The 13875-nt window shown below is 39.4% G+C and overlaps 1 protein-coding gene across 8 annotated transcripts in view; it reads right to left on the bottom strand.

Annotated features, from left to right (window-relative positions):
• CPEB3 (cytoplasmic polyadenylation element binding protein 3) overlaps positions 1-13875 on the bottom strand; it is a 73129-nt gene that overhangs the window by 52556 nt on the left and 6698 nt on the right. For 4 of the 8 annotated variants that reach the window (XM_053388750.1, XM_053388751.1, XM_053388752.1 and 1 more), the window contains exons 1-2: positions 12728-12852; positions 11602-12494 (exon numbers count right to left, since the gene is read on the bottom strand). In XM_053388750.1, coding sequence (XP_053244725.1) covers positions 11602-12494; positions 12728-12818 — 984 coding nt within the window. In that variant the 5' untranslated portion in view covers positions 12819-12852. Of the gene's footprint in view, positions 1-11601; positions 12495-12727; positions 12853-13875 lie in introns of those variants that run through there. The other 4 variants (XM_053388754.1, XM_053388755.1, XM_053388756.1 and 1 more) reach the window with 3 other exon arrangements.

Below are 13875 nucleotides of genomic sequence, written 5' to 3'. Positions count from 1 at the left end.
CCAACATTTGGAGGACACTGCATTGGTTACCCCGACCTATAATGTTTTCATTTATGATACAAACTACTCTTTACAAAGTAATGTGACCTAGTCCATCTACTTTGGACTATCTGGAGGATGCACTACATAAAGGAACACTATGCTCCATAAACATGGATTTAACCTCATCTTCAATGTCCATTTCCCCATTTAAGTCAACAACATGCCCAGATGTAGCTTATCCTACTTGATCAAGTTAGAGACTCCTATAGGAAAGGTATACACCTCTAGGAATATGAGGAAGTGTGTTTAAAGGAAGGGTCTCAAACCAGATTCTACTGCATTCTGTTACTTGTAAGTCAGTAACCAATCAGTGACTGAAACACTTTTAGGTGACAAGAGAAAAACTCTCTCTCTCTCTCTCTCTCTCTCTATATATATATATATTTCCTTATCACACATGCCTTTCATAAAGATGAGGTTTTTGATCAATAGATCCAGGAATAAGCAATTGCTCATCTTCTGCATGGCTTCTGAAGCTTTTGTGCTGCAATAGATCTTTATTTTATTTCAGTGGTAAACAGAAGAAGGTGACTGTGCCTCTGGGCATGGAAGAGATCCAATGCAGATTTTGGTATTCAGATATTACCTTTGGCTGTTTTTGCACTTGCAAGAGTCTAGATGAAATTCCACACATTACACATAATTTTAAAACGCATTTTGACTTCTGAAAAACATTTGAAAGCTGCTTCAGATATTCCTTATTTTAACATGGAACCAGAAAAAAGGAGTTTGCAAAGGAGCAATTTAAAATCACCTGAACTATAAAACTGTATATAATATTTTTAATTTTATGACAATTTTCAGCTAAATAGAAGTAAATGAATTACACAGCGACCTACAGTCTTTGAGCAAAGGAAAATGTGAACAATAAATATTTTATTGTAACAAAATTATAAGAGAACCCTGGCCTACTCACATTAGAATGTGACACTGAATTTTGGTGCAATAGGCACAAATGGCACAAACAATATAAAAACATTTTCCAGTTTAATTAACCCTGCAGTGAAGTGGACAAGTGCCAAGTGACCTATGGAGGACCCATGCTCAAGTCTTCGCTCAACTGAAAATCTCAGTTGCCTTGGGCATGTCACCATTTCTGAAGCTTGACCTATCTCATCAGCTAATAGAAGATGAGAAGTGTAAAGCACTTTTTACCCACCAAATATACTTCAGAAATTCTGTCCAAACAGAACAGAGGACCACAAACCAAACTAATAATAGCACCCTTGAGTATTTCTGCTGCTGTTCTCCCAGCAATGACAGCTTGCACACTTCTTTAAATGCATAGTTTTTTTTAGTATTCATTTTGTAAAAATACAAATGAACACAAGATGAAACAGTAGCAACAATCAAACCAAGCAAAATCATAAATATACTGTCATACAATTATAAAACGGGGGAGAAAAGAGGCAAGGGGTGGGGAATGGTCTCCAGCTGAAATGCTACTTATACCCTCCATGTCATAGGGTTACACTCTTATTTGTGAAGGCCATCATTAGTGCCCCAGCGGAGGGCACAGCGGAGTTTTACTTTCCCCCCCTTTTCTTTCTTTTTTTAAAGAGAAGTAAATATCTAGCCCTCCTAGAAAGGAAGTTATGAAGAAAAATATGCAACTACCTTTCTAAGTGACTTCTGTGAAATGACCCAGGCTGCCTGCTCCCATCTGTCATTGTTTTTAGCCAATCAAATAAGTCACAGCTGGAATTGATAATTGTTTGGACATCAGGCAACAGGAATCCCCGGGGTCCTAAAGAGCTGCTGTTTTATCCTCCTCTTTAGTGCATTTTTCCTGCTTCTGTCTTACTTTCTAGTCCTTGGAATCTCTGTAGCTTGCCCTCCTTCCTTTTTCACTAGCAACCAGGATGAAACTTTCCTGCCGTTGATGCATTTCAGATCAGGAGGTCCCTAGAAGTTATTTTCTGCAAATAATACTACACAATTAAGTGTAGATGGATGTTAAATAACTCCCCCCCCCCCAAGGCAAATATGAAAACTTTGCAAAGAATATTAGGATGTCTCATGCTGCACAGGAGCTAAAGACCAGGCACTTAGTAACAATTCAGTGTGCAGTGAATTGTCTACACAGAAGTACGTCTCTGTGATTAATGGGGCAGTCTAGGCTTTGGTTTAGGGGTTGGTATTGGAGAAAAACCAGGTTCTAGTGCCTTTAACCAAAGTGGCCTTGGGCAGGTAGGAGCAGGTGCACAGGCACTCAGACATTAGGTCTTCATATATGAATTAGACAGTACAGTCATGGCTTGAGTATGGAATATAGTTATGGGAAAAGCTTTGCCAGGACTGTGCTGTCTAATTTATTGTTATGCTACACTTCCATGGCAGCTATTTTGTGACTGGCATCCACAGCACCCTCTCAAAATTAAAAATGTGTCCACTGGTCCAGAAAGGCTGATGAACCTACCTGATTCAAATAGTACTATATATGAAGACCAAATGTATATGTGTTTGTGTATCTGTTACTACTGCCAAAGGTCACTTTTTCAAGCTAGGCAAGAGTTGACAAGTCTTGTGATCACTGAATGATTGTGGCTATGGTGAATTCCTTAGAATACTTTTGGCCACCAAAAGGGGACATAGAACCCAATTGCATTGCCCCTGGTCAGATTCTACAGTGCTGGGATATAATTGAGTATGAGACCAGCACCTGAAAATTTTAGAGGTTTTCCCAAGAGCAGATTAAAAAGAATGATAACCTGTGACCAAAATAGCACCATCACAGGACAGGACAAGACTGTGTTTTTCAGTGTTGCCTATTATATTCCACAGTGCCAACACACATTTACAGGTGACGTATATGCTTATGGAAAAGGCAGTGGTAAATCCAACATGCCTATAAAACAAGTTTTGGTTGGCCCATGGAGCACAACGTTATACAACTTTCCATTTCCTTTCAAGCATGGGATATTCCAGGTCTCTGTCCCTCTGTCCCCTCAGCTCAGTTGCATCTAATTTGGTTTTGCCTAGCAATGCCCTGAAGGAATAAGTTGTAGGTCTTGAGTATTACACTGGGGCAATCATGCCCGGGGATTTGTGATATTGGCTCACCAACCAGTCTAACCTAGACAGTCCCTCTTCAGCCCATTTTTTCCAAAGAACCATTCTGTCCCCAATTTTTATGCAAACATACCCAAGAGCATGCTTCTCATGGAAGAACCGAGGTAACATAAGTACAGTTTCCCATGAAAAGAAACAAAAAAGGGAGGGCATGTGACATCCTCACAAGTCACTGCTGAGCACAAATATAAAAACAATGTAAAGCTACAACACATATACAAATCAGTTCAAATCCAACAGATACTAACAGGGATACAAGTGTCCACTTAAAAGGAGTTTGGATTTGATATCCCGCTTTATCACTACCCAAAGGAGTCTCAAAGCGGCTAACATTCTCCTTTCCCTTCCTCCCCCACAACAAACACTCTGTGAGGTGAGTGAGGCTGAGAGACTTCAAAGAAGTGTGACTAGCCCAAGGTCACCCAGCAGCTGCATGTGGAGGAGCGGGGAAGCGAACCTGGTTCACCAGATTACGAGTCTACTGCTCTTAACCATTACACCACACTGGCTCTACTCACCACACAAAGGCTTAGAAGGACACTGGACAATGCACTTGTCTGATATATAATAGGAGGGAGTTCCAAAAGGTAGGTGCTGCAATGCTAAAGAACCAATTCTAGCATCACGCATAGCAGACCTCCTTAATGATGGAGACTAAACTTGGGACCTTCCACATGCAAGGCAAATGCTATACCATTGAGGTATGGCCCTTCACAACCAATAAATGATTCTTTTCCAAGAGCCTGTTTATTAACAGGGATAGCAGGATTGTCAAAGAGCTACACGGTGTGCTAAGTAAAAGCCCAACAACTCCTCTCTCCTATGTTATAACAGTAACACAGAGTAAAACAAAACAGTATAATATAACTAAAATAAAGCAAATGTGTTGCTGTGTATATGAAGGAGAAGGAAGGGGAAACCAGAAGATCAATGGGGATTGCCAGAATGTGTTATTTCACACTAAAGAAAAAGAGGGAGACAACATGGTGATCCAAAACAAACTTAAATTTAACAAACAGAATTATCGTCCATGCAATGCCTGTGTTCAAAATGAGTAAGTCCATAGTCACAGACAACTTCAGGAACTGTTTAAACCTAGGCTATAGTTAAGTTTGCAGGAACCAGGTCTACAGTGTTTCTCAGCAGAAGACAGCTGATGTAATCAACCTGGGTAGAATAAGGCAGCTGGACAGCAACTAAAGGCCAGGCCTGCACAGAAACTTATTCCTGTACAGTACAGGATTTTCCAGTGGAAGATCAAGTGTAAGCAGAAAGTCCTTCAGCACTGCTGGTTCATAGAAATTTTGACTTGCCCATTGATGCACATACAGAAAATAGCAGGAAATATAATAAAGAAGGTAATGTCACACTCCTGGGCCATGTACTTCACGCTGGAAAAAGTCTGCCAGGCCTCAAAAACCTCCTTCACATAATCCAGAAACAAACTATCTCATCCACATTTGGCCCCCACTTCATCACCCACTTCTCACATGCACTCCACAACAAATCCTATTTGATTAGATATCTTAAAATATTGACATATTCCCTTCCTGGGGGGGGGGGGGCTGGGATGTGCTTTGCACATTCTATCTACCGTAAGATAGAACCATTCAAGAAATCCAGTAACTGTTAGCAGGGTTGCCACAAAAACATAGGGTTCCCCTGTACCAATCTCTCCCTCACCCCCATAATTCTTAATTTGTTACTATGAGACCTACCCACCAAGTCCAACTATTTAGCATGTAAAGCTAAATTCTCCACTCTGAGGATATAAAGGGGGAATACAGTCTCATCTTCCCGGCCTTGCACATCTGAAAGGCAATACCCAGTGGTGACCATATGTTATTGAATCTGATGTGCTGAAGTGTGCAGCATCAGAATTGAAGCTTTGATAGATGTCACATTCATTCAGATAATTTTTTAAAGATCCATAATCTCTTCAGTGGAACTTGAAGCAACTAAAGGCTCAACTTCAGGTGTGTTCCTCAGCATGTGCTGTGAGTCCACCAGTTTCTTAGGCTCCTTTCACAGCATAGCCACAAGCACAAAGGAAACAACCCCACATACAATAAATTACTCCAAGTGAAGTTGATTATGTACAGCAAAAGGACAGAATAAAAATTATAAGCTACGGGAAAAGAGAAAAAACAATTCCACTGCAGGATATCTTTGGCTAAAAATTAGGTCTGGAGTTTGTGGAATCACTGCTCCTCAGATCACCATCTTAACTGGAAGTCAGCTGGCACATATTGTTCAAACTGGGATTGGATACAATACAGTATTGTATGGTACGATAACCAATTTATTTCTGGCTTTAGAACTAATGCACAAGCCACATTACTAGCCTTTGACATTAGAACAGGGCTTATTATTATGACAAAGCATTTTAAGATACACATCTGTACCAAGGGTCATATTAATATTACAGGCAACTCCTCATTTGTGCAGGGATTGCATGCTGGGTTATCACATGAATTGGCGGAGTGCAAATAAGCCCGCCCTGTTCTAGGGTCAAAAACAGGGTGTGCATCAGAGGTTGTGTGCCAATAAAACACGTGCAAAATGGTCACTGCCTGTATTTAAAACCTCTCTCAAAACAAGTAGTGTTCTGTAAAAGCTGCATCCAATTCTTTATTTTTATATTTAAATGTACTTATTAAATCATCAGTTTTAGTCATTTTAAAGGCTGCTGCATCAATTAATATTCTAGTCTCAACAACAAATGAACTGTGGAAATTAGCATGGAATTAATTTTATGTTTGAGTTTAAGCAACATGAAAAATTATTCAACCAGCACTCTAACCCACCCATCCATCATTTTTCCATACAATGACTACTTCAACAGCATCTGCTACAATATTATCAAGAAGCAACAGAACTATTGTATAAGGAGTGTTAAAGCCATCATCCTAAACATTTAACTTCCTTTTCCTAATAAGTAATAATCAACTGTAGCTTGAAGGAACCCAGAATATTGCTTTGTATCTGTAACAAGTAACAATAATATAATTATCACATTTATTTTTATTAATAATTTTTGTTAACTATTCCTAGGTCACCTTTCAGGAAAAAAGCCCCCCAAGGCAGTTTACATTAAAATATACAGCTCTCATAAAATACAATGATTTCAGCAGTTAAAACCAACTCAGAGTCCAGCCCTATAGCTGATACAACTAATTAAACCATTAGTAAAAACAGAATTTTAAACCAACAGCAATAAATCAGAAAAGCAGCCCAAGATCTCAGATTGTTTTTCCCCAAAATAAAAGCAAATTGGAATAAATAGGTTTTCAAGGACTGTTTAAAAGCCAAAAGGATAGACCTGGCTGTACATTTTGATTCCTCTCATCTAGGAGCTCAGTGCAACACACGTGATGTTCTCACTTTATTACCTGTGGGGTAGGTTAGGTTAAGAGACAATGACTGCCCAAGCTCAGCTAGTAAGCTTTGCAGCTGAGCAGCAATTTGAATCTGGATCTAAGTCCACTGTTCCACACTATACTGAATTTATTCACCTTAAAACAACTGATAGCTCTCTTATTACTTTCAAACACTAGCCAGATTTTTTTTAAAAAAAGGTTAGAATATATTACACGCACAGTGTGAAAGCAAAATAGTTTTAGTGCCAGGACATGTGTAGAGTTCCTGCTGAACCAAGCTGCTCAGTAGCAAATGGTAGCCAAGATATTGTGTTTGCTTGCTCTCTTTTTTGTTTGATAAGCAAGGTATTTTTAGAGCAACATATGGCATAATACTAACATCGTCTAGGATAGAGCTGCACAGCATTAATTCCTCAAAGTACATAAATCATAATACAAAATATTTTTAAATTCTTAAATATACACTCTTAGCATTAAGAGTCTGTAGTCAACATTACTGAAATTTAGTTCCAGCTCACATCTGTTGTGCCATACTCTGTTGTGTATACTCAGGATTTCAGAACTATTCCCCTATGGACCTAATCCAAGAGGCATGATGGGCATTCAAAAGTTTAGAAACTTACTGCATATTTTTCAAAGATATATGCAGAAGTAATGAAAATGACACTAAAGTAGCCACACATATTTTAAATGATCTCCAACTATAAGATTAATCTAAAAAATCTAAGGCTCTGGATATCCTGGCAATAACTCAAGAACAGAAGCATTACAAGAAATGTTGCCCTCTAATACATAATATTTGAGCCAAATGGGATACTTAATTATGTCAATACTGCAACATCTAAATAAGGTAATAATCGGGAACAGCAGCTTGACTTTCATTTAGAGAAGCAGTCAGCTACTACAAACAAATTATTTGGGAAAGGTAGAGAAATGAGGTTCCTTCTCAGTGCTTGCAGCTGACACTATCAAATAATATTTTGTATATTCTGAAGCACCAATTCTAAATAGGACATCATACAAAAAAGGCAGGATTCAAAACCTTTTTCCAGCAAGGACCCCTTATTTGCCTTTCATCTGTGTGCCTTGAAGACTGAAATCTGCACCTGCAGATTGTGGGATTCTCATAAAAAGATAACAAATTCTGAATATGACTGAATAACCACAATTTTTCAGTATGTCACCACACATTCTTTAAATTCTTCTTGAGACCATTTGCAAAGCATGTATTGATGGTGATGAAAAACAAAGTCTACCTTTAAGATCATCACCCTCACCTAGGTATTAACAAGCATCTTTATGTTTTCATAGTTCATACAGGGTAAGTTAAATGTAATATTTAAATTTAGGCAGCTAAAGAGTTTTTGCAATGTATATGTAATTTTAGAACTGCCACCTTATCTAGTCGCAACATCATTTAAAGTAAACATGCCAAGTTAAAGCTACAAAATGAAAACATTTCAAACAACACCAAATAGCAAAAGGCGTGACAAATTTGCCCAATTGTTTTTTATGGGAAAATACTTGGCAACATATGTTTAAAATAATAATCGTGCCATTTGGTGTTCTTAGTATTTAGTAAAGCTCCCAGGTGTATGCATGGCATAGTCATACTATAAACTTAAATTAGCTTTATTCTGAGTTAGTTTATATGCTGCTCTTTAAAAAAAGCCTTCACAACATGGCTTACAATAACTTAATACAAATGTGGCTCAAAACAACCATAATGATGAAAGCTATTTAATTAGAATTGCAAAAACAAAGCAGCAGTATTTCAAAATAAAACCCAGCACAGGCCTTGAAATGAATTGGCAGGCAGTATTATATAGTACAGTACAGGTGTTATGTGTTCCAAATGCCTGATCCTGTCAAGCAACTGGGCAGCTGTGTTTCGTAAAGTTGAAATTTCTGAACCATTTTCAAAAGCAACCCCAAACAAGTCTGACTTATAATAGCCCAGTCTGAACGCAGTGGAACTATCAATGCATACTCCCCAATAAATCTGGAACTGTCATTTGATGACAATGCTAAGAATTCTGTTGGAAATTAAGCCACACCGCCTCCAACTTCCAGAAGCACAAACTATGAAACAAGTTAAGTCCATACTATTAACATACCTACTAAATGAACCATGGAATGAGTACTAGGTTCCCCCCTCAGAGAATATTCTCATGTCATAAATCCATCCCTCATCAACGTAAGCCATTTCTTGGTTGAAAAATCACATTTCTTTTTACAAAAAAAATAATAAATTCTTATGTTGGCTTTTACTTTAATAGGATATTTAAAGAAAAGGAAGGTTTTGATCATATTTTAGAACCAATACGTTAAATTAATATTGCCTGTACAATGTATCTATTTTGAGTCAAAATCAAATGTGCTTTATAAATTACTTTTATTTTCTTTTACTCTTGACATAAACACAAGATATGTCAATGCTTAGAATGTGAGTATTGCAAACATTGGGCAACATCTAATGAATGGACTTCCTTCCTATCTACTTTCTCCCCAAATCTGCTCTGGAGGACTCCTGGAGAATGGGGGGCGGGGGGAGTAACAAGTAAGAAGAAAGGAAGGGGAAATACTGTTGCACCAGTGGAAGTCCATTCCATGGCAGCCACAACTGGATGTCACTTATTATTTAGGAGGAAAATGCTATATGTTAGCTTGTCTTCATTGTTTTAATGGAAAAGTGACTTGTCATGCATGTCAGTCTAACACCTATATTTCAGAAAGTCAATGTAGTAACCTATATAGCAATATATAGGTTACCATATTTGTCATTAGGCACCACAGAAGCATCTAATTATACTTTACACTTACTTCATGGAATGCAATAATAGACTACAATTAGCAGACATAAATGTCTCAAGAGAAGTCTGTCTGTCCATCTCTTTGATTTTTAAGATATCAACTGGCAAGAAGCCTGCAGCTCCTTTCACACAGAAGAACCAGTAGGAACTAAGCAACTCTCCCTTTAACAGAATTAAGCCACACAATGAAATCTGAAACCAGTCCTCTTATTTGAATGGAAGGAGGCAAGCAGCATTGCATGCTCAAGAGCAGGAGGTGTGCAACACGGTATGGGGCCAAACAAACGGTAAAAAAAATATACAGGATAGTATTGGGTTGAAATAGACCCCAACTTTTTATTGATTACAGATGTAAATAGACATAGGCAAAGGCATTGGGTGTGAATCCAGAATTAATCAACCTGCCTACTGGTTGATCAATGGGATGGGTCATCCCTGGGATGAGAGTCACCCCTTGACATATATCAAGTTGGACAATCCACCAGGGCCACCACTCAGAAAGGTGCTATGGCCTATTGGCCCCGCGTGTAGGCTCCTGGAAAGAAACACCCCATCCCATACCCTTTTAGGGGGTACACAATAGGCTAAAGATTCAACCCTGTCCCATCTGCAAAAAGTTGTGACACTTGCTATGAGGTGGACCGGCCAATTTGTCTACAAGAAAAATTAATTCATGGCTCTGAGAACAGTAACTAAGTGTTCCATAGCAAGGTCTTCACACTGGCTTGCCTGATCACATTTGAGCATGTCCACACATACACAGGGTGAGAAGGTGGGAAACCCCCAGAAGAACTGGGGCCCCAGGTACAGCCACAATTTATAGGATATCAGCAGGTTAAAGATAGGCTGCTGACACAACCTAGCACTCTCTGATTGGCCCATTGGAAAGGACTCTTCGTGCCAAACCATGCAGCCAGAAGCGGAGGCTCTGGCATCCCCCAATGGCCATGCAGGAAAGATGGCCCAGAACCTCGCCACTGCCATGCAGCAAAGCGCTGCTTCCTCAAAGCTCTAGGTAAGCAGGTATCCTTAAAAGATTTTATTCTGCACTACTGAATATACTGGATTTTAAAATCAATCCCAACAGTAACTGTTTATTGTAATTTATTGCCTGAATTGGAAAATGTAACTTTAAAAGAGTGTTCCTTTGAAACCAGAAAACAAAGTGATTTCACTGCCCTTTAAGAGTCCAATTTATGCATTTAGAGGCAACAACTTGGGGCAACCAACATAAAACAAAAAAGCTTCTATCTTCATAATCTGATACAGGATACAAGGTAAAGTGCATGTGCCAATTATTCAGTTGAGGCGGCATTTAACACCAAGACAAGTTCCATTCTACATTAAAATTTCAGAGCTTCTATTTTCCCCAGTTTCAGTTGTTGCAATTGATCCGCCCTGACATCTTAGATAACAAAACCAATGAAGGACACTGCTGCTTTAAATATTTCAGGGCTTATGTAGCTAGTAAATAGGCTCCATTGCAATATGGTTGTGAAGGTCATGTCCTATTGTATCTTTCCTCTGATAAGGCATAAAACTGAAGTTTAAGAAATTCATTCACACAAATATGTTCCCTGTATTTCTTAATCTTGCATGTTGCGATTAGAAATTTCCTTATTGAAAGCAAATGATACTCAAGTCAACACACATCCAAAACTCCTTCAAACCCACACCCTAAACACATTATCATGATTACACTTCAGCAATTTCAGCATTTTATTTGCATTCATCTGCCTGATTTTGCAAACCCAATCCTGCTGAACCTCATTTCTCAGGACTAATAAAGTAAAGCCCTTTAAAGCAGAAAGGGTTTGGCCCTTTAATATGCAGAAGGTAATTAACAAGATTCCTAAACTGTTCTCGGTTTTAGTCAGCCATTTAATTTCAAATTTGAAGCCAACTACATTAATGGATCCATTAATGTTCCTATATTTCAGATTTAAAATAAATAAATAATACTATACCAATTAAAATACTGGAACATGATACATCCTAGGAAGAAGGGTGGGAAGAAAAGGAGCACCAAGAAGCAAATATTTCTGATCCTTAAAGTCAAAATTAAAGGGAAACAAAGAATATTGAATCACAACCTGACTATAATTTTTACTTGAGATTTTTAACATATGTGAGTGCCCTCAGCTACTATATAGCTTGAATTATTTCAGTGAAAATAGCTAAGGAAATCAGGCACGTGCTAGAATGACAAAAGCGGTGTTTGATGTAAAATAGAATTATATTATGAGACAAATACTGAAATATCACTTCCCCTTTACTCAAATAAAAGACATTACCTGAAAAGGCAACAGATTGTTACCATTGTCAGTCCTGAAGGCGTTGTCTTCCATCCAGGATTTTGGGGTTAGGGGAGCAGCCCGTGGAAACTTTGGTGGGGCAATGACATTGCTAGAGAAGGGCTTCTTAAGAGGCGAAATGGGATTAAGTGGGGATGGCACTCCAACTCCCACTCCTACACCAACACCCACACCTACTGCCCTTCGAGGGTCCCTGCCAGCTTGCAGCCCGCCCCAAGGATTGGAAGGTGTACTCCAGGCGGCATTTTGGTGGTTATTCCAGCTGGAAGGAGAAGAGGTGGAAGCTGAGGAGGAGGAAGGTTTGCTGGTCATGATGGGCTGATGGCTATAAGCAGCATTTCTCTGGGCAAAAGATGCCTGATTGGGGCTGACTGGCGATCTCCTTTGCTGCTGCTGGGCTTGCTGCTGCTGCTGTTGGTGGTGCTGAGTCTGAGCTAGGCCAATCTGGGGGGAGAAAGTGCCACCAAAAACTGGATTTACATGGTGAGGGAAATTCTGGAAAAGCATTGTCCCATTGACAGGGGTAATCCCTTGGAAAAAGCTATCATCCACTGCATTTGTGGTCCCAGTAGACCAGGTGCTTCCGAAGGAGGGAGACAAGGAGGTGCCAGCTGTAGGTTCCTGCTGAGGCTGGTGGAAACTTAAGCCTGGCAAGATGGGGGACTCCATCTGCATCTTTTCCTTGCTATTTTGGGCAGGAGCTGCTGAGCCGATGCTAGTCACTGGGCTGCTGTCCTCCTGTTTGGGTGTCTCTGACGTGATGGGCGTAGAAGGGGCTTCTGCTGCGTTTGGATCTTGCTGCTGCTGCCGCTGCTGCTGGGGCTGGGCTTTGCTTTTGTCCATCAGTAAATCATCCTGCATGGTTTGCGCAGCTGAAACGAGAGGAAGAAGGAAAAAATCCAGAAGACAGACTGTTAACATTCATATGGCTGCTTTAGCCTTCGCCTCTGCTGCTTGCAAGAATGCCACTGCGAGCGTAACGCTGCCGCAAGTTGCAAGGCACGACTAATACGTAATCCCTACCCCCCACCCCTCTAGGAGTAACAGTTTGAATCAGTGTAATCGCTCCACGTCGCTTCTAAAAATACATTTGAAGATGTTTCACCCTTTTTGATGTCTTGGTTCCCTTCAGTGTAAAGGAAAGGTATGCTTATAGGGCAGAGATATACAGCAATTTCGCCACGTCTCTTTCTCATACACCGGAACTCAGAGCTCTCGCCTTGCAATGAGAAACTGATTCTGGTTCCTGTTTTTCCGTGCACCCTCCTCCTTCCTTGTTATTTGCATACGTCAATAAATACTGCTGCGTCCTTCAGCAAGGTTAAAAAGACAGCAGCCTTTACTCTCCCCCACCCCCTTTCCTATGAATAGACTTTTTAAAGGAGCCGCATACCCATTTCACTTAATCAACAAACCGGTTCAACCAAATAATTAAAAACAGTTCAGGATCCACGATTTTAAAGCCCTGAATAAACGAAAAGAACTAAGCCAAACGGTATTTTTTTTAAGCTACTGAAGGGGTGGGAGGCATCTTACACGTAACTAGGGGATACAGTTTTGTTTGTTTTAATAGTCCTTTTGTCTCCCATGTTAAATATGGCATATAATAATCCAAGAACTAAATTGCTTTGAGCAAAAAATACTGAAGCCTTCAATCCCGCATAAACTGGGGAAAGTATTCAGACGCGTTAACACTTCCTTGTAGGCATCCTCCTGCTGCAGATTTTTCCACGCACAGGCATAAAACACTAATTAATTCATATTGCCAATATAAATCACCAGACAGTAATAATGACCATTTTGTCTTCTATCTATTGTTACTAAAGAGCATTCCCTACCTCTGCACCTATGAGAACGCTATCAGAGGAACAGCAAATAGTTAAATAGGCCAAACAAAAGACGGCCGTCTGGAAAAGACGCTGAACAAATTCATAAATTAAACAGGCTTGTTTTAACAATATAATTTTCTCAAATAATGTTACAACCTTCAAAATCGAATGTATCTCTCAACGCTATTTAACTGCATCAGCAAAATAACCAATACTTAAACAGGGGTTGCTTTGAGAAGGGTGTGAAGAAATATGAAGGTAGTAACTTCCTCTCTCATATCCACTAAATTCAAAACATTCCTGAATTTAAAATCCCTCTTCATAACAGGTAATCAAGTGAAAACAGCAACATTTTTAATGGGCATAGAAGAAATATATTCAAGCAGTATTTTTATTTTATTTTATTGCTGATCTGTGCACACAA

The sequence above is a fragment of the Podarcis raffonei genome, chromosome 5 (assembly GCF_027172205.1).
Source record: "Podarcis raffonei isolate rPodRaf1 chromosome 5, rPodRaf1.pri, whole genome shotgun sequence".
Lineage (NCBI taxonomy): Eukaryota > Metazoa > Chordata > Lepidosauria > Squamata > Lacertidae > Podarcis > Podarcis raffonei.
Note: the sequence above shows the minus strand (reverse complement) of the source record. Positions and strands in the feature narration are given on the sequence as shown.